The 20,712-nt window shown below is 40.7% G+C and overlaps 1 protein-coding gene across 1 annotated transcript in view; it reads left to right on the forward strand.

Annotated features, from left to right (window-relative positions):
• The window catches only part of LOC109935278 (regulator of G-protein signaling 7-like), a 374,831-nt gene that overhangs the window by 195,079 nt on the left and 159,040 nt on the right, over nucleotides 1–20,712 (forward strand). Inside the window, exon 2 of the mRNA XM_048601347.1 lies at nucleotides 8,221–8,317. Coding sequence (XP_048457304.1) covers nucleotides 8,221–8,317 — 97 coding nt within the window. The remainder of the gene's footprint in view (nucleotides 1–8,220; nucleotides 8,318–20,712) is intronic.

Here is a 20,712-nt window from a genome sequence, read left to right on the forward strand (position 1 = left end):
GACAATATCCAGGCTTGAGTTGACAAGTTGCAAGCAACGTTCATACCACACAATTGCCAGACAATGACCATCACCAATAACAGACGATTTAATCACCTCCCCTTAACATTCAATGGTGTTACCATCACTGAAACCCCCACTATCAATGTCCTTGGTGTTACCATTGACCAAAAACACAGCTGGACTTGCTACATAAACACAGTGACTACAAGAGCAGGTTAGAGGCTCAGAATACTGTGACGACTAACTCACCTCCTGACTCCCCAAAGCCTGTCCATCATCTACACGGCACAAGTCAGGATTGTGATGGAATATTCCCCACTTGCCTGGATGGAGCAGCTCCAACAACACTCAAGAAGCTCGACACCATTCAGGACAAAGCAGCCCGCTTGTTTGGCACCACATACACAAGTATCCACTCCCTCCACCGTCAACACTCAGTAGCAGCAGTGTGTATTATCTTCAAGATGCACTGTGATTTACATCAAAAATCCTTAGACAGCACCTTCCAAATCCTTGATCACTTCCAAGAAAAGACAAGAGCAGCAGATATTCGAGAGCACCACCACCTGCCCATTCCCCTCCAAGCCATTAACCATCCTGACTTGGAAACATATTGCTGTTCCTTCACTGACGCTAGGGCAAAATCCTGGAATCCCCTCCCAAATGGCATAATGGGTCAACCTATAGCATGTGAACAGCAGCAATTCAATAAGGCAGCTCAGTACTACCTTCTCAAGGGCAAGTAGGGATGGGCAATAAATGCTGGGCAGCCAGTAATACCCTATGTTCCACGAGTGAATAAAAAAATTTTGCTGCATTCTTCAATTTTGCCCCTTTATCAATCCACTGTTATCACAATATCCCGACAGCACCACCACCGCCTTGTTATTTCTTAATCATATCACCTCATTGTCACTTCCCTGTCACTTATTACCCTGTCTTGGTCACTTCTTTCCTTCCCGATCATTTGCCTTCTTATTTTGGTCAACGTTATCCTTCCTCATTGCTCTCCAACTCTCTCCCAAGGGCTGCTACCTCACAAGAGGCTGCATACTTAATTTACTAAGCCCTGTGGCTAAACATTGAGTAGACCTGAAGCTTAGTTAGCTCTCTCAGTTTCTAGGCCAGGCACCATTCTTCCACCTAGAACCAGGAGCCATTGTTTAAAAGTAAGGAGTCACCTGTATAAGACAGAGATGAGGAAACATTTTTTTTGTGTCAGAGAGTTGTGAATCTTCGAAGTTTCCTTCCGGAAAAAGCAGTTGATACAGAACATTTCAATATTTTTAAGACAGTGGTGGACAGATTCTTGATTACCAAGGGAATGAAAGATTATTGGAAGAATACAGGAATGTAAAGATGAGTTAAAATCAGATCTCCAATGATTTTATTGAATAGCAAAGTGGGCTCAATGGGCCGAGTGGCCTACTCTTGTTTGCATGTTCACGAATTTTCAATTTTTACATGATCTTTGTCACACTGGGCTCTCCCTACAGATACTGCAATGATTCTGAATATAATGCAACAATTCGACAGACCGTCTCAGCAGAAAACTCTGATGTCAGGAAATCAGGCAGCCTCAGGTAGATTTTTTCAGACACCTTGGAATCAATTTTGATTCCCTGCCCTTGGCAGAAGCTAGCGTTGATCCAGCTGACTGTCAGACACCTGCTGCGAGCCAGCAGGGTGCACTTTAAGTATGTAGATCAGGCTCCAGTGATGTCTCCAGGATTGGAACTGATAGGTTATCCTGGAGTTTGAGGTGTGAGCAGAAGTGGTTACTCCACAGGCCAGATTGAGGAGCCGAGTGTGTAAGAAGTCAACAAGCTAAGGCTGAAAGAAAACATGGCCTTGTCATAGCTTATTATAACTAAGAATGTGTTCTGAAGACCATTCCTCCCTGAAGCCACTTAAAAAAGTGTTTATGTGAAATACTTAGTTTCAGCTTTCCCATCAGTTCTGACAATTGCCTCCCTGCCTGTGGGATAGTTGTGACCGTGATCTAATTGGTACGTTGAAATTGCAGGACTGACACCTGCTTTGTGTTATTGTTAAATAAAAAGTTTCAGTTCTCAAATCAATGGCTTTGTATGTGCTGCTGGATTCACGCAAATGAACAGTACCATCAGCTGAAAATCAGGAGCCACTTTTCCATATCAGCTTGAGGTTTATTCTGTTGTTCTGAGAACCAGTTGGGAGAATATCAATGAATTCTTAGGTGTTTGTGAAAGCTGCATGTAGGGTAGCATTGAAGAGTGTGCAATTCCTTTAAATTTGACGTCTGTCAACCTCCCAGGGGGATTAGTTTGATGTCTACAAGGCTGAATTACAGTTGGTTACAAAATGCCAGAAGATATGCAAAGTTTGGATATCAAAACCATCACAGGAATTGGAGGAGAAGTCATGCTAGAACATGAATGTCATACTCACGGGAACTAAATTAGCCTCAGAAAACAGAATAATTATTAATTATGTCGGCAATGTTGGCAGCACAGCAATTCTATTGGACTCACCACCACCACAATCCAGTCATTTGACTAATTGCTACATTAAGACACTACTAGCCAGAGTATCCATAGGCTGGACAGATCAGCTAGGAGCCCAAATCACAACTTGCTAGCATCAGTTAAAAGCCAACCTGTACTTTTTTTTAATGGTAAGGAACATTGTGACTGGAGTAAGCATTGGCAGTCTTGCAGGAAGTGACTCTAAGCTGGGAAAAAGTGAAGAATGATACAACATGTGAGCATGTGGATTTTGAGTGCTGCACTTAGATGAGGAGGTGCAAAACAGCAGAGATGTACTGTATTCATCAGGAGATGGTGGGAGGGGTGGGGTAGAGTGGCAGAAGACCCTCTAGATACATGTTCAAGATGTAGTGGGAGCTGATTGCTTGAGCAGTGAATGCTGGCAGTCAAGCCCCAGGAATGTGGATGCAATGCTGCTAAAAGCTCAATGACTCAGTGAGTGCTCAAGGTTAATGATTCAATTTTCAAATATCATATCCACGAGAGTCAGCCACTGCACCACAATCCATTACTCATCTACCAACAATCTCCATCTATTAAGTCATACTTTACACTCATTTCTTTATCCCCTGCTCAGTGTGTTTAGGAATTGCAAGCTTCATGTACATTTCTCAATTCTCACAAAAACTGCCAAATATTAGCAATGGCCAACATCAGCCAACACTCATTGACACATGTCACCCCTTTTTGCAGAATAACATAGTGCACAACTGAAGGGGAGCAAGTCCTAACCCTGCTAAAGGAAATGTAGCCATTATTGGGATGCCCATAACTGAGGATGTGGCCAGCAGTGGGGCTGGTTTCTAAAATGACTGCATCCTCATCTTCCAACTCACATTGCATTTCCTTTTCATTCTACTTTATCTGCTCATCTAAAAGTACATTTCTTACTGCATTTCTTACTTCCCCTTCTCTACACCCTAACCTTACTTTTGTATGTTGTTCCTTTAAGGCATCCCAAAGGTGCATCCTGCCAAGGCAGTGGAAGAACTGCAAGAATGATGAAAAGACAACACTTTAATTAGAATTCACACTTACCTCTGTGAACTCAGTTATTGATGCAGCATGTCAGAGGATAGAATAAAACAAAGAAGCGTGGATGGTGGAGCTGTGAAACAAAAAACAGTAACTGCTGGACAAACTCAGCAGGTCTGGCAGCAACTGTGGAGAGATAACAGTTAATGTTTCCAGTCTGGTGACTGTTCTGATGAAGAGTCACTGGACTTGAAATGTTAACTCTGCTTTCTCTCCAGACCTGTTGACTTCCTGCAACAATTTCTGTTTTATATCAGAGGACAGACTTTTTAAAATCCTTCATGGGATGTCAGCTTTGCAAATCCCCAACTGCTTCTTTGAACTGAATGGCTTTCTGAGTCATTTGGGAAGGCAGTTAAAAGTCAATCACACAGCTGTAGTTTGGAGTCACATATAATTAGACAAGCTAAGGAAGTCAGATTTCCTTAATAAACCAGATCAGTGATGGTTTCATGGACACCACTACCAGGGCTTTTATTTTAGACTTCATTAATCGAATATAAATTCTAAACCAGCTACCATGGTGGGATTTGAACTTGTTTCCAGTGCATTAGTTTAAGGTCTCTGGATCACTAATCCAATGACGTTACCATTATCTTTCCTGGAGTTTGAGTGTCCGAAGACAGTGGATGGAGGAACAAGGATAGCATTGATGCCAGCTCACTGAAGTGTAAAGCCATTTGCAGAATTTGTTGAAGAGGACTCAGTGGAAAACTTTGATGGGACAGCTGGGTATGCCTAGTGAAAAGGCTGCAGCAATTTACCATAGAGCATGGAGGAGTCTAGCACCAACTTAGAACAGGGCTTTGGAATCCCAGTCCATCCTTTCCAACATGGATGGGGTGTCCAACTTGTTCACGCCAGAATCTGCTACATCTGATGCTGTTATCACAATTTCTATTGTTGCACAAGCTGCAAACAGTTATCATTCGTGCTCCATCTGTTGCCATAGGTACATAGGAATAGACCATTCAGCCCCTTGCGCTGCACCATCATTCTATCCCAAGGAGGTTTATGTACCACAACATTATTTTTGGGCGTTATCTCCGTATTTGTTTGCCATTAATATCTACAAATTTCTCTCTTAACAACTGAGCTACAAGATCCCCTCTGGGGATAGGGAATTCCAAAGATTCACAATCATCTAATTGAAGAAATTCCACTTCATCTCAAACATAAATGACTTGTTCCTCATTCTGATAACATGCCTTCTGGTTTTAGATGCCCCATTCAGACTCCTTCTGGCTGTGGATTACAGTGTTCAAAGGAGGTGACATGTTCTCTCAAAAGTCCAGCAAATATGATCCAACAGAATACCAGGCTGCCCTTGTACATAAACTTGGAGCAGAAACCTTTTGTCTTCTCTCAGAAAACAATCTCAGAATGACAGTATTCATCCTGCAGTCATTGGCACTACACCAATGCTATGCTGTTTCCTGTCAGTTGCCCAGCCAAGATAGCTGTTTCGCAAAGCAAAGTGGCGTATTTCAAGTTCAGGCCTTCCCAATCCAGAGCTGATTGAAGTCCTCCTACAAGAAAAGTCATCAGCTTTCCACTAGCCACCACACAGGAACTGGGGTAGCATTGCATCAGAGCACAAGGACAGGGAAGGGAACGTGGAAGACAAGCATTAAGGAATGCACAAAGCTAATTTTTTTTAACTTATGGTCTAAATTCTTCATTTAATGTTATTTAATATTTATGCATTACATCCATGCAGATGCTACATCAGAGGGACAACTGTTTATAAATGGGGAATTGGGCTTAGGAACACTAGTACTGAGCTTGGATGAGTTTTTCCTGGAGGAACAGCCAGAAAACAACTGTCAGGCTTGCTTCCTCTCTTCTTCCTCCTCCACGTGTTCTTTACCTCATCCTTCTTCTTACATTCTTGACCTTTAGCTTTTGTCTGTGTAGTTACTGGGAATTATAGCTGCTATAACTACTGTTAATGGCTGATCCTTTTGATGGCGAAATTGTGGAGCACGCAACTCCATGAGTCTTGACACATTTTCCACCTGGTGCTCTTCCAAAGAAATCCAGGCACCAGTTGTCCCACACATGAATGGTTTGCTCTGTCTCATCTTGGGTGTCATATTAAATACTTACCACAGGCATGTTACTTACCAGAGTCATCAATGGTCAGCAGATAGCCTTGATACTCAGGAGCCACCCTTTGGTTTAATGTGGTAGCCCAAATTCAAATGGAATGGACTATGGTAGAATGAAGGCAACATGACTGCTGTCAGGGTATTGACTTCATGTATAGTCACATGCTAGCTGGACATTGAGGGAGTGAACTCTCTTTTCAGTTCAGATCCAGGGAAATGTTGATGTTTAGCACCCAAAGAGTCCTGAAGAAGGGTTATACCTGAAACATTGAATGCTCCTTTCCTCCAGATGCTGCCTGGCTTGCTGAGCTCTTAAAGTCTCCTGTTTTGTCTGCCTTGGATTCCAGCATATGCAGTTTTTTTGTCTGTAACCTTAGTGAGTTGGGATAGTTAGATTATATTGAAAAGGATAGTCTGGTCAGGGATTAGTCAAGTCAGGTTTGGAGGATATTCAGGTCTGGTTAGCAGCGTACTTTGGTAGTGAGAGATCATTGGGTCTGAGTAGGGTGTAGTCAAGACAGATACGGTGATTGGGGATTAAAGGGGATGTTGGTTTGCCATCCTTCTCACTGTATTGGTTTTTCACATGTCTTATGAAGAGAGATTGAGCAGTTTAGGCCTAATTCATTTTTAATTAGCAATGGGTTGAACAGTTATGGGGAGTGAACAGGAGCATGGAGTTGAGGCTGAGATAAGATTAGCCATGATTGTATCAAATGATGCAACAGACTTAAGGGGCTGAGTTGCCTACTCTTGCACCTAGTTCTATGTTCGTATGTGTCTTTTGTGGTTTTGTATGTTAAGAACTGATTGGATACTGCTGATCTCCTGTGATATGATTGATCTTCTCCTCTTTGTATTGATCTGTGCTGCTGCTGTTCAGCTTCTCTTACCATCTGTATGACTGTCTCTAAATTTTCAAATTTTATTTTGATTGTAATAAATCCAATCCAATAACAATTCTATCCTCATGATTTCTGACTTTAAACCATCATGGTTGTATTGCTCCACTAATCTATAAAGCTTGTTAGTGAAATTATCCATCATTCCCCTAGATTCAGAACTCTTCGGCTAAATCTTGCTCTTTTACGAATCTTATTTGTTCAGAGGTTAAAACAATTGTTAAAGGCTTTCAATACTTCTTCAAAAATATCTGTTGCTTCTTTTACAACTGAGCAAGTGAGAACATCATTAGTTACATTTCTAATTGTTTATAGAAGTATACTAACTTGCTCTGTTTCTGGTTTAATACCTAACTTGGAAGTCATTTCATATTCTAAGAATTGTTTTCTCCAAGATGTCCAAAGTGTTATTTAGTCCATCTCTGAAAGCCTCCTTGTCCAGTCACTGCTTGGCTGAATCCTGACTCTGAACTGTTCCTACAAGTCATTGGTATCCAATGCAATCTGTAATTGTCATGGAAAGACTGATACTTCAGAGTCAGGGAGGTCCTAACTGCCCTGCAGCAATGCATCTGTTACCAGGTCTGAGTTCTTTTACCATCAACTGTAGATTCTGCTTTGCTGAATCATGACTCAAGGGTTTCTCTTGTAAGGTTCCTGAATCTTCAACACTTCCTGCAGCTCACTATTAATATGAGTAGCATTCTTAAAGCTGTGTCTGAAGCATCCTCAGACATCCAAAGCTGCCCACATTTGGCATCAGGCAGCTGAACAAAATCTACATTGCCGCTCACCATGTTGCATGAGCAGTGCTCACCACAGAGCACTATGGTGTATGAGGTTGTTTTATGAGGCTGTTTGCCCTATTGCTCATCATAGGATCAAAACCTAGAAACATAGAAAATGTTAAGCGTTGTAGGTACTTCACCATTCCAGGCAAGTGATGAATACTCCATCACACTCCTAACCTTTGTCATGAATATGATGGACAGGCTTTGGGGAATTCTTGCCAAACATTATTTGCCTCTGACTAGCTCTTATAATTACAGTATTTGTATGGGTGGTCCAGTTATGTTTCTGGCCACTGGTAACCTGTAGGATATTGATGGTGGGGGATTCTGCACTGAAAATGCTGTTGAATGTGAAGGACAGATGGTTACATTGCAATCAATATTCATACTGATAATAAAGAGCTTCAATCTGCCTGAGTCAAAGAATGAATGTTTATGTGAAAATATATAGTCTGAGATGAAACATTGTATTTCAAAATGATGTACATTTGTGGACTCGAAAGGTTTTTAAAAATATTATTAAAGCAATTCAAAATCATCTGGGAACAGAAGATGTTATCTAATTCTAATGCTGATTTTATTTCCCAGTGTACAAGTGATTGCCTTCTTTACAAAACCATGACTTGTGTTGAAGCTTCCTTAGAAAATGGAATCCTTTAATGTAAATAGAAAATTAAGCTTTATAGAAGTAACATGGACTTTACCCCAAATTAAAGAATAACAAAACATTACATCTTTCATTATGATACAAAGGAAGGAATTGCAGAGTTCAGTCTCCTTTTTGAGAAAGCACATTTAAAGGTACGGAATATAAAAATAACGTTAAACATTTTCTCTCACCTTGTTTCAGATGGAAGATGTTATAGCACGAATGCAAGAGGAGAAAAATGGGATTCCTATCCGCACAGTCAAAAGCTTTTTGTCAAAGATTCCCAGTGTGTTTTCTGGTAAGATACTAATTTTAAGTGGTATGAAAGGTTATAGCCAGTTTTATGTCAGTTATGGCGCAGTTAATGAAATCTACTGAAGAGAAAATGTTGGGAATCAGGAGAACGTTGTGGAAATTCCAGTTAGCCACATTTTACGTAACAAATGCATTAATAAAGCTGACTGTTTGTTCTTTAAAAAAATTCTTTTGCACTGAAACAAGGAGCACATATTTTATTTCAAAATCCAGTCTTTTTGTTATTTCTCTGGACAAGTAGAAGCTGGTCACAGTGTTTCACTTTGGAGTTAGGCAGAGTGTCATGTCTAACTAACCAAGTTAAGTTCATCGTGGAGGTAGTAGGGTGCCTCTGGCTTCCTTCAATCTGCGCTTGCAGAAGCTTTGCATGAGCCCACACTCTTAGAGGGCACTCACCATGCTTTCTGCATTGCCCTCTGCCCTTGCAACTGTCTCATTGTATCCACTGTGAAACTACCTTGAATCATACAAGAATAACAGAAGAAGTTAGAAGACACAAACCAGGAGTTGACAGAAGGATCATTTTAATTTTTCTGTATTCCAAATAGAACTGCCAGAAATCCATGCTTTGCATACGAGATCCTACTTTCTCTTAATCCCTACATTGCTAACCTACATTGGTTCCTTGTCAGACAAAGTCGTCACTTTAAATTTCTTATTTTTCTTTTCAATCTCTCTATGGCCTTGCCACTCCATATCTCTGTAATCTCTTCTAATTTACACTGATCTCTTTATCATTCCCAATATAACTGCTCCACCATGGGTGGCTGTGCCTCCAGCAGCTTAGAAATCACACAACACCAGGCTATAGTCCAACAAGTTTATCTGAAAACACAAGCTTTCAGAGCCTTGCTCTTTCTTCAGGTGTTGGTGAGAGAGGTGGTATCAGACACCGAATTTATAAGTAAAAGATCAAAGGATCACACCACTGATGAAGATGTTAGGCTCCATATTCTGGGATTCCCTCCCCAAAATTCTCCATTTCATTTTTCTTCCTGTAAAACATTCCTTAAAATCCACCTCTCTGAGCAAGCACTTGGTCATCTGACTTAACATTTTTTTACTTGATATGGTGTCACATTTTGCTTTACAATGTTCCTGCAAAGTATCTTGAGATGTTTAATTATATTAAAGGCACTATACAAATGTAGATTGTTGTTATACAAAAGAAAACAACAATAAAAATTCAAGGGGAAAAGGAAATTTTGTTTTAAATGGATTTTTTAAAAAACACAGCTTGTTTTATTGATATATTGGGATGTAAAATAGAGCTAAATTGAATTTGTACAAGGTTATCTGGAGCTCCTGGTATCATTTTGGTTGGCGATGTCATTGAACGGGCGTACCTGGCATAAATGACTGTGTGTAATGTTTCTACAGATTTTTGGCATCATGTTAAATTGTTATTGACTGTGGAAGTTGGATCATTGTCAATGTGATGACCCATCACCTCACCCTCTTCATCTTTCTTTCTACTGAAGTTAGAAATGTAAATTGGAAAAGGTGCAAACCAGTCACCTGTTTTGGACCAAACATTAAAATCGCTCCGAATCAACTGAAGTTAGGCCAGGAGATTGGGAGTTCACCGTGGAAATTCAAATCTTAGTTATACACAGTAAACTTTTTAATGTCCGGCACCCACGGGACCAGGAGTGAATGGGTTGATTAAATATTCCGGATAATCAAGTGGTCCACATAATCAATGTTAAAACATACACTAAATGATAAAAATATAATACAAGGGTTATGCACATCACTGCTATACATTATTTACAGCATACATCACTTAAATAATAATGCAAACTTTCCCTTAAATACCAGCAGAGAGCCTTCTCACTTGCACCCTCAACTGATTATTCAGACATTGTGGTAGATAGAATAGAATAGGATAGGATAGAATAGAATAGAATAGCCTTTACTGTCACATATACTCAATGAGTATATTGAAACGTTTATACGTCACCAATTACAGTGGCGACTTGGATACAAAGGTACCTCGGCACAGCTTCTTTAGTTACAAGATTTAGACAATACAGAAATAAAATGTCCAGCGTTACAGAATTAAAAGTTCAGTACAGCAGACTATGCTGGTCGTGGCTCCACACTGCACTGGTGACTCGCCATACCATGCCGAGAGGCTGCTGCAGTAGGCCGGAAAGTCACCACGATAGTGGTATTTGAGGAGAAGAAATCAACTCCAAATTGAATCAACTGTTGATATTTTGTGTGACCGTTCAATTAAACGAAAAGTATATTTGTAACTATAATAATTGGGTAGAATAATACAGTAAACCTCATGGTATTTGAGGTATGTAATTTTTGCCAATTTATTAAGAGTCTCACTTCACAAGGAGCGGTTAAATTAAAGTTTTCTGTGGATATATCATTTCAAACATATAATTTCTAATAGTTTAAAGTTGTTAGCATAAATAAATCAGCATCACAGTACTATTATTTATACAGGCAGTCACTTGCAAAAAGATTGGTAACATAATACTTCACTCAGTTGGATAGGATCTATTGTATATTATTTATAGTTCCACATTCAATATTGTTCACTATCTCTTTGTACATTGGTGTTTACTTTCAGCTCAGAGGCTTTAGAAAGAAAGTGAAGGAAATTCTATTTTAAATGGTACTCTTTCATGACATATGGAGATACTAAAAGGTTTTACAACGAAAAAATTTCTTTCTGAAATGTAGCTTTTATTGTGTTGTCTGTTGTTATGTTTACAGTTGAACAATTTAAAATGAATTGACTTATATATCCAATTCCCAAAATGAATTCCTGCGAAGAGTAAGTTTACTGGGAAAAGACTGATATTGGCTTCTTCCTCCTAACAGCAGGCTATGATACTGCTCTTCTGGCAATGGTAATGAGAGCCCCACTATATTGTGTCACTAACTTGGTCAAATTACTGCTATGGGAGCAAGGTCTTAGAGTATACAACAGATTATGGCAATACGAGGAAAGAAACAAAACAAATTGGTCAGAAGTGGGGCCTTTTGCTGTTGATTGTACAGTGTTCAGCTCCAAACACAATTCTTCAGGTATTGAATTAGCGAACACTCATGTGTAGCAAGACCTGTACAAGATCCAGATTTGAGCTGTGAGTGGCAACTAGCGTATAAACATTCAAATGAAATAAGTGTCAGGCAGTGACCATCTCCAACAAAAGGGAGCCCTTCCACGTCAGTATGATGGTCAGTGGCATCACCAGTGCCAAATGCCCTACGATAAATAACCTATTATTATCACTATTTATTCATCTGTTTTCTCCTCAAAACCACCCTCTTGAAATCCTCAGGTGACCCCTCTGCAGCAGAGGCCACATGCAGACTCACCTTTCAGCAAGGTAGGCAACTGTATTGTCCATATCTTCTGCCCTGACTGCAGACTATTTTACCAAATGACTTTCAATATTCACATACAGTGTGTAAGAGAAAAAGTGAATTATCTATCTTTACCTTCAAAGTTCAATTGACTATTCCTGGAATGAAGGACTTGTTTTACAAGGGAAGGATGAACAGGTTGGTCCTATATCCATTCGTGTTGAGAAGAACGAGGCTTGATCTCAATGAAATATCTAAGATTCTGAGGTGACCTGATTGGTTGGATACCAGAGGATGTTTCCATTTGACTCTAACTAAGGTAAAATCGCTACAGTCTTACCGGACCATAGGACTGCACTCTCATGGTTTAACCTGAGGGTCACCACACCTCAGGTGAGAGGAGAAATTGAGAAGGAGAGTCCTTCACATGCAGAAATTGAACTCATGCTGCTGGCATCATTCTGTATCACAAACTAGCCATGCAGCCAACTGAACCCCTCAACCCTGTCTAGGGGACACCATTTAAAAGTAAGAGGGCTCCCTCTTAAGAAGGAGATGAGAAGCATTTTTTTTTTCTCTCTGAGACAGTTGGCTTGTAAAATTCTCTTGTCCAAAAAGCCAGGTCATTGAACTTGTACAAGCCTGGGTTGGATTGAAATTTGACAGGTGGGGTGGGGGACTGACAGGAGAATGGAGTTGAAACCATAATCAGATGTGTAATAATCTTATCGATTTGTAGGGCAGTTTTGAAGGGCTGAATGGCCACTCTTGTTCCCTAGTCCTCTTGTTCCTGTGTCTATGTTTCTATGTTCCTGACGACTCCACTTCAACACAAAGCAGTTTTCAGCCGATTTATTTCATTCCATGTGATAGCAACCAGCAGCTGAGTGCATTGTATGCAGCAAGTGCTATGAGCCTCAACATCATGCCTGCTGTAGACCTGAGGTCTTGTGATACTAAAACTAGCCAAATCCAGCTAAGTTATTCCAGTGCAACTATAACATTGATATTTGCCCAGAAATGTGTAAGATTGGCCAGGTATTTCCTGTCCAAAGAAGCCAGCCAAATGCAACCCATCAGTCTACTTCCTATCATCAGCAAACTGATGGAATGACTGTGCTATCATGTGGTATCTATTCACCATTGCTAAAGGATATTGTAGGCAACTCTGCTGGAAAGTATGGTGAGATTGAGAAATGAAGTCTGTATCCCTCTAAACCTTTCCTATTCATGTACCTGTCTATATGTCTTTTAAATGTTGTAACTGTACCTGTATCTACCACTTCCTCAGGCAGCTCATTTCACAGTCAAACCACCCACTGTGTGTAAAAGTTGCCCCTTGGGTCCCTTTTAAATCTTTTTCCTCTCACCTTAAAAATATGCTGTCCAGTTTTGAACTCTCTCACCCTGGAGAAAAGACTTTGCTATTCACCTTATCTATGCCAGTCATGATTTTATACACCTCTACAAGGTCACTCCTCAACCTCCTATGCACCTTTACTTTTAGCACAGACCGATAATGCCAGGCAGCTCGTCATTTTTTTCAAGCAGTGATCAGTCAAATGGATGGACATGTCACTTTGCAGCATTGTGCGATATCATTGCCGCATAAACATATGCCAGCACTTATGCAGCAAAAGTACTGAGCGTCCTTCAACCAAATTGTGACGTCTGAAAATCTATGGGGAATAGTCCTCCATTAAGTCAAGAGGGATTGTTATGAATTAGTGAGTACTGGCACAGCACTTCGAGAGCATCATCTGATATCAGCCCAGGGGCTAGGACACAGTCAGCCAGTTGCTTGGGGCACTCAGGATCAGGGGTTTCATATCATTACAGTCCACAGAATGAGCCACAGTCAGTCCTGAACAATGACGGAATGTTATGCTACACTGAGCATTAGGGAAAGAGAAACACTTTCTTAGACAGAGTTTGAAACTTGGTACAGTGCTGAAGACAGGTAGCCTGTGTGGCTTAGTTCTTGTAGCTGCAGTGACTATGCTAATCGATGAAGATGTAAAGTGGCAATACATATACCAATGTGACCTTCCATTTCCAACAAAGTGTCAGCTATGCCTCCTGTGTGTCCACAGAGGCCTTTCATTTTCATTTTCGTCCCATTATGTGTCCAGTGAAGGGCTTTTTGGGGCTGACGGTAATTGATCTGGTGCACAGTTGTGAATGGTACCAGTGGCAGAAATCCCAGGAGTTCCCAGAGTTGGTGAGTACTTCCGCAGTGGCGAGTGCAAGATAGTCCCAGGATGGCGACATGGAAACATGGATACATTATGAGGTGAACAGTGAAGATTTAGGTGAGACCCATTCTTGTGCTCACTTCCATGAAACTCCCAAAATTGACACATCACCAATTTTTGGTAAAATTCAGCCCATTGTTCTTTTTCTGATTATCACACTTTCAGTATTGCATCCTTTTACAGATGTTGCTTCTGCATCAGATGGCCTGAAAGCTCATTCATAAAATAGCAGGAAGTCAGAATTGAACATACAAGGAATATAAAAATCTAGTGCGAGGAGACTGGCTACTCATAAATCCTGTGTGCAGGAAGACAACAAATCTCTGAGGATAAAACTGACCGAGTGAAATAAAGAAGGAATGAAGTAGTGAAAATTCTCCAACTGTATTTGGAAGGTCTTTTCAGTCACAATTCTACGCTCAAAGTACCTGTAACAATATTTCCAGTTGGATGCCTGTCTTTATATGAATAGCCTCGACCTTAAGCTTACATGAAATCCCAGATGTATAGCTGTCAGCTTTAGAGATTTATGAAGGTATTGTGATACAGCTCCCAGCAGGCACCCAGCCTGCAGCTTCTGGATGTTGTTGTGGTTGACAAGAAGACAGTTCTCTCAAATAACGACAAGCTTTGGACTTCAGTTTCAGTCTGACTGTTCATTTCCAGGTGACACATCGGATACTGAGTATTGTTCCAGTAACAAGGCATTCAGAAATTAGGGAGAGTTTTATGACCTTGAAACGAGCCAGATGCTACCACATAAGAAAGTATCTTATATAAAAACAGAAATCTGTTATCCCATTATTCCTTCCACGTTTGTCTGTCTATTTTGTACTTGACTACCATTTTAACTTTGACTTCATTTGTTGTACTGTTTGATTTTACAGCTCAAGAAGTGGTTTATTTGCCTTTCTGTTGATTCTCATCATCAAGTATGGAGGCGGTAGATCTAGCTGAGAGTCACTGAAATTAATTTCAGATGTGACTAGCAGGGTCTCAGTATCAGAACTAATGGGTCTCAAATGCTGCAGCCACAGTTGTGAAGTTAATACATGAACAGTTATTTATAATTCACTGTTTCACTGTAAAATTGCTTTCCTACCTTAATTCCCCGCTGTGATTTGTTTGATGAAGGGACACTTTTATAAACAAGTGCATCTCTCTTTTCAGTTTTCCTCTATTTTACGAGCACCGGGCATTTCCGTACAGCCCTCACATTTCTGATTTGTTTCTTTAAGAGTACCCTGAATATCGGAAACCTAATAGGAAATTAAAATGAGAGATGACAACAATAATGTAAGAGTCTGAGGGAGGCAAGTTGAATATATCATCAGCTAATTGGTGGCATGAGTTCAAAGACTAGTGTTATCACTCAAAAACTGATTACATAAATTAGACACTGCAGTGCAGCATTGAGAGAGTGCTGCATTACTGGTTGTGCAATATATTAGATAATGAATAATGGATTGAGACCATAACTATTCAGATGGTTTAAGTAGATTTTAAGGATCCGACAGCAATAGTCCTCAAACTGTTACGGTAAGTATTTTCTAGCAAGTAAATCTGTGAAGATATTTACTAATCAACCTGTTCAGAGATGTTATTAGACACCACTGGAGCAGATGGGACTTGAACCCAGATCTCCTGCCCCAGAGGTAGAGACACCACCACTGCAGCATGAAATGCACATTAATTAATCATTTGTGGCTGGAGCACAATTTCACAACAATTTGTCCCATTCGAAGTAGTATTAAAGGTTAGAAGCAGAGAGATAAAGCAATAGACAGAGCATAGAAAGTGATAAACATTACACAATTAGGAATGATTATGGTAAATAATAAGAAAATACTTGTTAAAAACAAAACTGGAGTGATGAAATACAAAGGCATGCCAAATAGCATACCAAATAGCATAACATCAAGAACATTGTTTAAAAAACTGTCAATTAGTGTGAGAACTCTATCATTATGGTTTAAAAGCAGTGTGCCAATGGCACCCTGATTAGAGTTTAGTACAAATGCACATAACAAAGCAGCTAGAAATGCACATACCAAAACAGCTTGAAATGCACTTACCAAACCGGCGAGAAGTGCACATACCAAAACAGCTAGAAGCAGTTCAATTTAAAGGTATAAGATACCAGCTGTTATGGAGGCCTGGCTACCAATAGAGCTGACTGGGAGTTCAATATTCCAGTATACATTTAGGGAAGACCTCAGGAAAACCCTTGCCAGCTGCCAGCCAATATTTGAAAGGCATGATTTCAGAATGAACAGGTAGTAGAAAGGCAGGTTAAAACTGAGGAAGAGCACAGAATGCAAGGTTATGATGTAGTGAGGAAATAGTCTTTCACTCGTAGTCACTTGGAGTATGGAATGCACTGCCTGGAATTGTGATGGAGGCGGGTTCAATTGAGGCATTCAGGTGGGCATAGGATGATTATTTGGATAAAAATAGTTTGCAAGGGTGTAGGAAAAAAAGCTAGAGATTGGCACTAGGTTCATGTAACAAACCAGTGCAGATATGATGGACCAAATAGCCTCCTTCTGCACTGTAACCCTTCTGTGATTCTAGTATTTGTAGACTGTAGTGATAAGTAAGAAGCTGTATACAGAAAATGTTCAGAGAAGCAAGTCTCATTAAACAGCATGGTTACAAAGACACATTTTGATTTTCACATAGATGAGGAGAAGTAGAACATTCAAAGAGGGAAGAGAGTGGATTAATATTGATTGTGCAAGGCCAATACAAAAAATCAGAATGACTCTCCAGGATGGGAAGGGTGAATAGAAAAGGACAGAGAGGAGGAAGTAAGACAGTTGCAAAATGTTTATAAGAGATCAACTTTTTGAAGGTAATTAATCCCCTTTAAGATCAATCTGCTCCATCCTGTGTATTCTAGAACATTTAGGGAAGACCTCAGTAAAATCCTCGCCAGTTGTGAGCCAATATTGGAACTGCATTTTAAGCGAGGATAAACTTAATTCTAGACCCGCTGTCTTGCAGCATCAGTTCATACATTTTCTGCTGTTAGCATCATGTTCTTTTTATTGATTCAGAATTGATAGATAGGTAGATCCCTACAGCATGGGAACAGGCCATTCAGTCCAACTAGTCCACACCACCCCTCCAAAGAGCATCCCAGCCCGACCCATTCCCCTACCCCTGCATTTCCCCATGTCTAACACCCTGGACTCTACGGGCAATTTAGCATGGCCAATCCACCTAACCCGCACATCTTTAGACTGTGGGAGGAAACCGGAGCACCCAGAGGAAACCCACGCAGACACAGGGAGAATGTGCAAACTCCACACAGACAGTCGCCTGGGGTTGGAATCAAACCCGGGTACCTGGTGCTGTGAGACAGCAGTGCTAACCACTGAGCCACAGTGCTAGACAGATAGATAGGTGGGTAGAGAGATACATAGATACATAGATAGATAGATAAAAGCATTATTACTGATTCAAAGCAACCAGAGGGCTGTAATTGCATCAGGTAATGTTGTTAAACCACTTGCCTTTCTGGTAATGTATCATTCAAACTCCTCCATTGAATTACAATTCTATTGGTTGCCAGCAAACAGCCATTTTCATCATAACAATACATACTTTTATCATGACAGATAATACATGACCAAGCTTACTGGGATTGGGCTTTACGGGGAGTCATTGAAAACATTATCAGAAGGGATAGTATTAAGAAGCTGTGGTTTGTAGGAAAGATGTAACTGACAGAAAGATGTAAAAAGAAAATGGCAGACTGCACTGGAGTGATGACTGGAGGCCATACTATTTTTTTGAAATTTCTGCAGAGATTCAGTGGATGAAATAAAATTAAAATTAAAGAAACATGGAAAAATATTTCAAAAGTGAGGAATCTATTCATAAATGAAAATAGAATTCATAAAGCAAAGATAGAAACTGAATAACATGAATAGAAAACCAGCAATAAAGACAGAACATGCTGGAAATGGGCAACACATAAATAGTCATTGAAAGAGAAAGTTAGGTTTATGTCTCAAATAAATCTGCTTGATCACTTTCAACTCCTAGTAAATGTCTACACCTGAATCATTAACCTTCCTTTCTCCTTGAGATCCCTGAAGGATTATTATCATTATTGATAAGCTTAGTTATGTTTGATGTGAGGTTATATCATTACAGAATTCTACAACTAATTGACATAAAGAACACAACAAGCAAGATGATGAAATCAGTTCACACATGATTCACAGTACCAATGGCTATCACTTGTAGATTGGTATGAATAAGCTCCATGACGAAAAATGAAAGTGAATGATTTGTTGGCACCATATAGAAAGGGAAGCTGAAGATCTGTGAAATCATATTTCACATGTGAACCAAGTCCTCTTTAAATGATTATCTGAGCCAAACAAGAGCCAGGATCTCACTTTGACTTTGCAACATGATTTTCCAGATTTGTCCTCTCTGAGCACAGCCTTCATTGTTTTCTTGTACCAAAATTCCTGTATGAACTTTCATAGTCAGCAGAGCACCATCAAAGCTAATGTGGTAACCATAACCCCCCACAAAAAATGAATTTGGTTCAATTGAGAAGTTAAACAGATAAAAGAAAGCAAGGAGGCCTGAATTCAAAAGCTAAGTGCCTTTGTAGCAATGCTTGTATGTTAGGTGGCACAGAAATGATTCTCCTTGGCCCATCAAATTTACCTCATTCTCGCTTTATGATCTTACCTCCCTCTTCTCCATGTGATCTTTCCCCTGACCATAAGACTGCCCTGACTGCTATTGATCACCGATCATGTTCTTACCAGCACATCCCACACCCAGATGATCTTTCCATTAAACAACATAACCGTGATACAAATCTGAACAGAACTAGGCCATTTGATCCATTGGGATTACTCTGCCTTTTTATGTTGGCCTCAGCTGACTGAGTTCTCACTATTCTTTCCTGTCTACCCATGAATCCTTTGGATGGTGGCAAACGTTTGGAACAAAAATGCAGATTTGCTGTATGTATCTGCAGAACTGAGATACTCATATTTATGGGTTTACCACTCACATTTCCTCCCCTCACTCTCCAAATTTAGGTATTTTCCCTAAATATCAGGGACAGTCAAAATATCACACCAGTTGTAGTTTCTGTCTGTTTACGGTTATCCTGCACATCCCCATTATTTGTACTTAGCTTCACATCAGCTTTGCAGCAATCACTGAGGAATAGTGAGAATGAATACGTAGTTTCCAGGTGGTTTAATATATAATTTGACAGCATTTTTGTAATATTAAAAAATGCAATACCCCTGTAATGATCATTCATGTCGTACTGTAATCCTGGGCCCAGTTTGCCCTTCTAATGTACATCACAAACTTGAATACCTCCCTCTGATGCCCAGGTCTGTCTCCATAGGTTCCCAGTTATGAACTTATTTCATTACAATCTCCCCACTGCAACCAGTGCCAGTTAATGAATTGTCTCGGGATTGGGTGAGACTCTGGGATTAATATGGAGCAGGATTCAACGCCTGCAGTCTCTCTGGTTACATCATCTGCTTGAGACCAACATGTACTATTCTCACCCTGCATTTTCATCCTTTTAAAACTGGAGCAAGAATCTCTATTAGTTGGCAAAATTGCCAAATGGTGCAACACTCATTAACTTGTTTCATCACAGTGCATATTTCAGTTCAGCAGTTGATTCTTCCAAGATTGGGTAGAGTGGACACCAACTGTTAAAACTTGGATAGGTTGTGGGGTTCGGGGGTGGTATGCAAGTATGTAACAGGGTTTCCTGGAAGGAAGAGTAGAGGCATGATGAGGGGAGGGTGCAGGATGGGAAGAGTGGTGGGAGGGGTGCAGGATGCTGGAACAGGTGAAGCCCAGAATTTTTTGTAGTGCAGGTATGTTCCTCCTGATCTTCCAAAGAGCAGTTTTAGGTTATCTGTCAGGATACCTGCTGGATAAACAACAAGACAAGCTTGACTGTTCTGAGCAACAGTGATGTTCAACAGAGATAGTAGGAACTGCAGATGCTGGAGAATCTGAGATAACATGGTGTAGAGCTGGATGAACACAGCAGGCCAAGCAGCATGAGAGGAGCAGGAAGGCTGACATTTCGGGCCTAGACCCTTCTTCAAATGGAGTAGGGGAAGGGGGTTCTGAAATAAATAGGGAGAGAGGGGGAGGCGGATAGAAGATGGATAGAGGAGAAAATAGGTGGAGAGGAGACAGACAGGTCAAAGAGGCGGGGGTGGAGCCACTAAAGATGAGTGTAGGTGGGGAGTTAGGGAGGAGATAGGTCAGTCCAGGGAGGACAGACAGGTCAAGGGGTCGGAATAAGGTTAGTAGGTAGGAGATGGGGGTGTGGCTTGAGGTGGGAGGAGGGGATAGGTGGGAGAAAGGACAGGTTAGGGAGGCGAGGACGAGCTGGGCTGGTTTTGGGATGCGGTAAGGGGAGGGGAGATTTTGAAGCTTGTGAAGTCCACATTGATACCATTGGGCTGCAGGGTTCCCAAGCGGAATATGAGTTGCTGTTCCTGCAACCTTCGGGTGGCATCATTGTGGCACTGCAGCAGGCCCAGGATGGACATGTCGTCTGCGAAATGGGAGGGGGAGTTGAAATGGTTCGCGACTGGGAGGTGCAGTTGTTTATTGCGAACCGAGCGTAGGTGTTCTGCAAAGTGGTCCCCAAGCCTCTGCTTGGTTTCCCCGATATAGAGGAGGCCACAACGGGAACTGCGGATGCAGTATACCACATTAGCAGATGTGCAGGTGAACATCTGCTTGATGTGGAAAGTCTTCTTGG

The sequence above is a fragment of the Rhincodon typus genome, chromosome 9 (assembly GCF_021869965.1).
Source record: "Rhincodon typus isolate 14 chromosome 9, sRhiTyp1.1, whole genome shotgun sequence".
NCBI lineage: Eukaryota > Metazoa > Chordata > Chondrichthyes > Orectolobiformes > Rhincodontidae > Rhincodon > Rhincodon typus.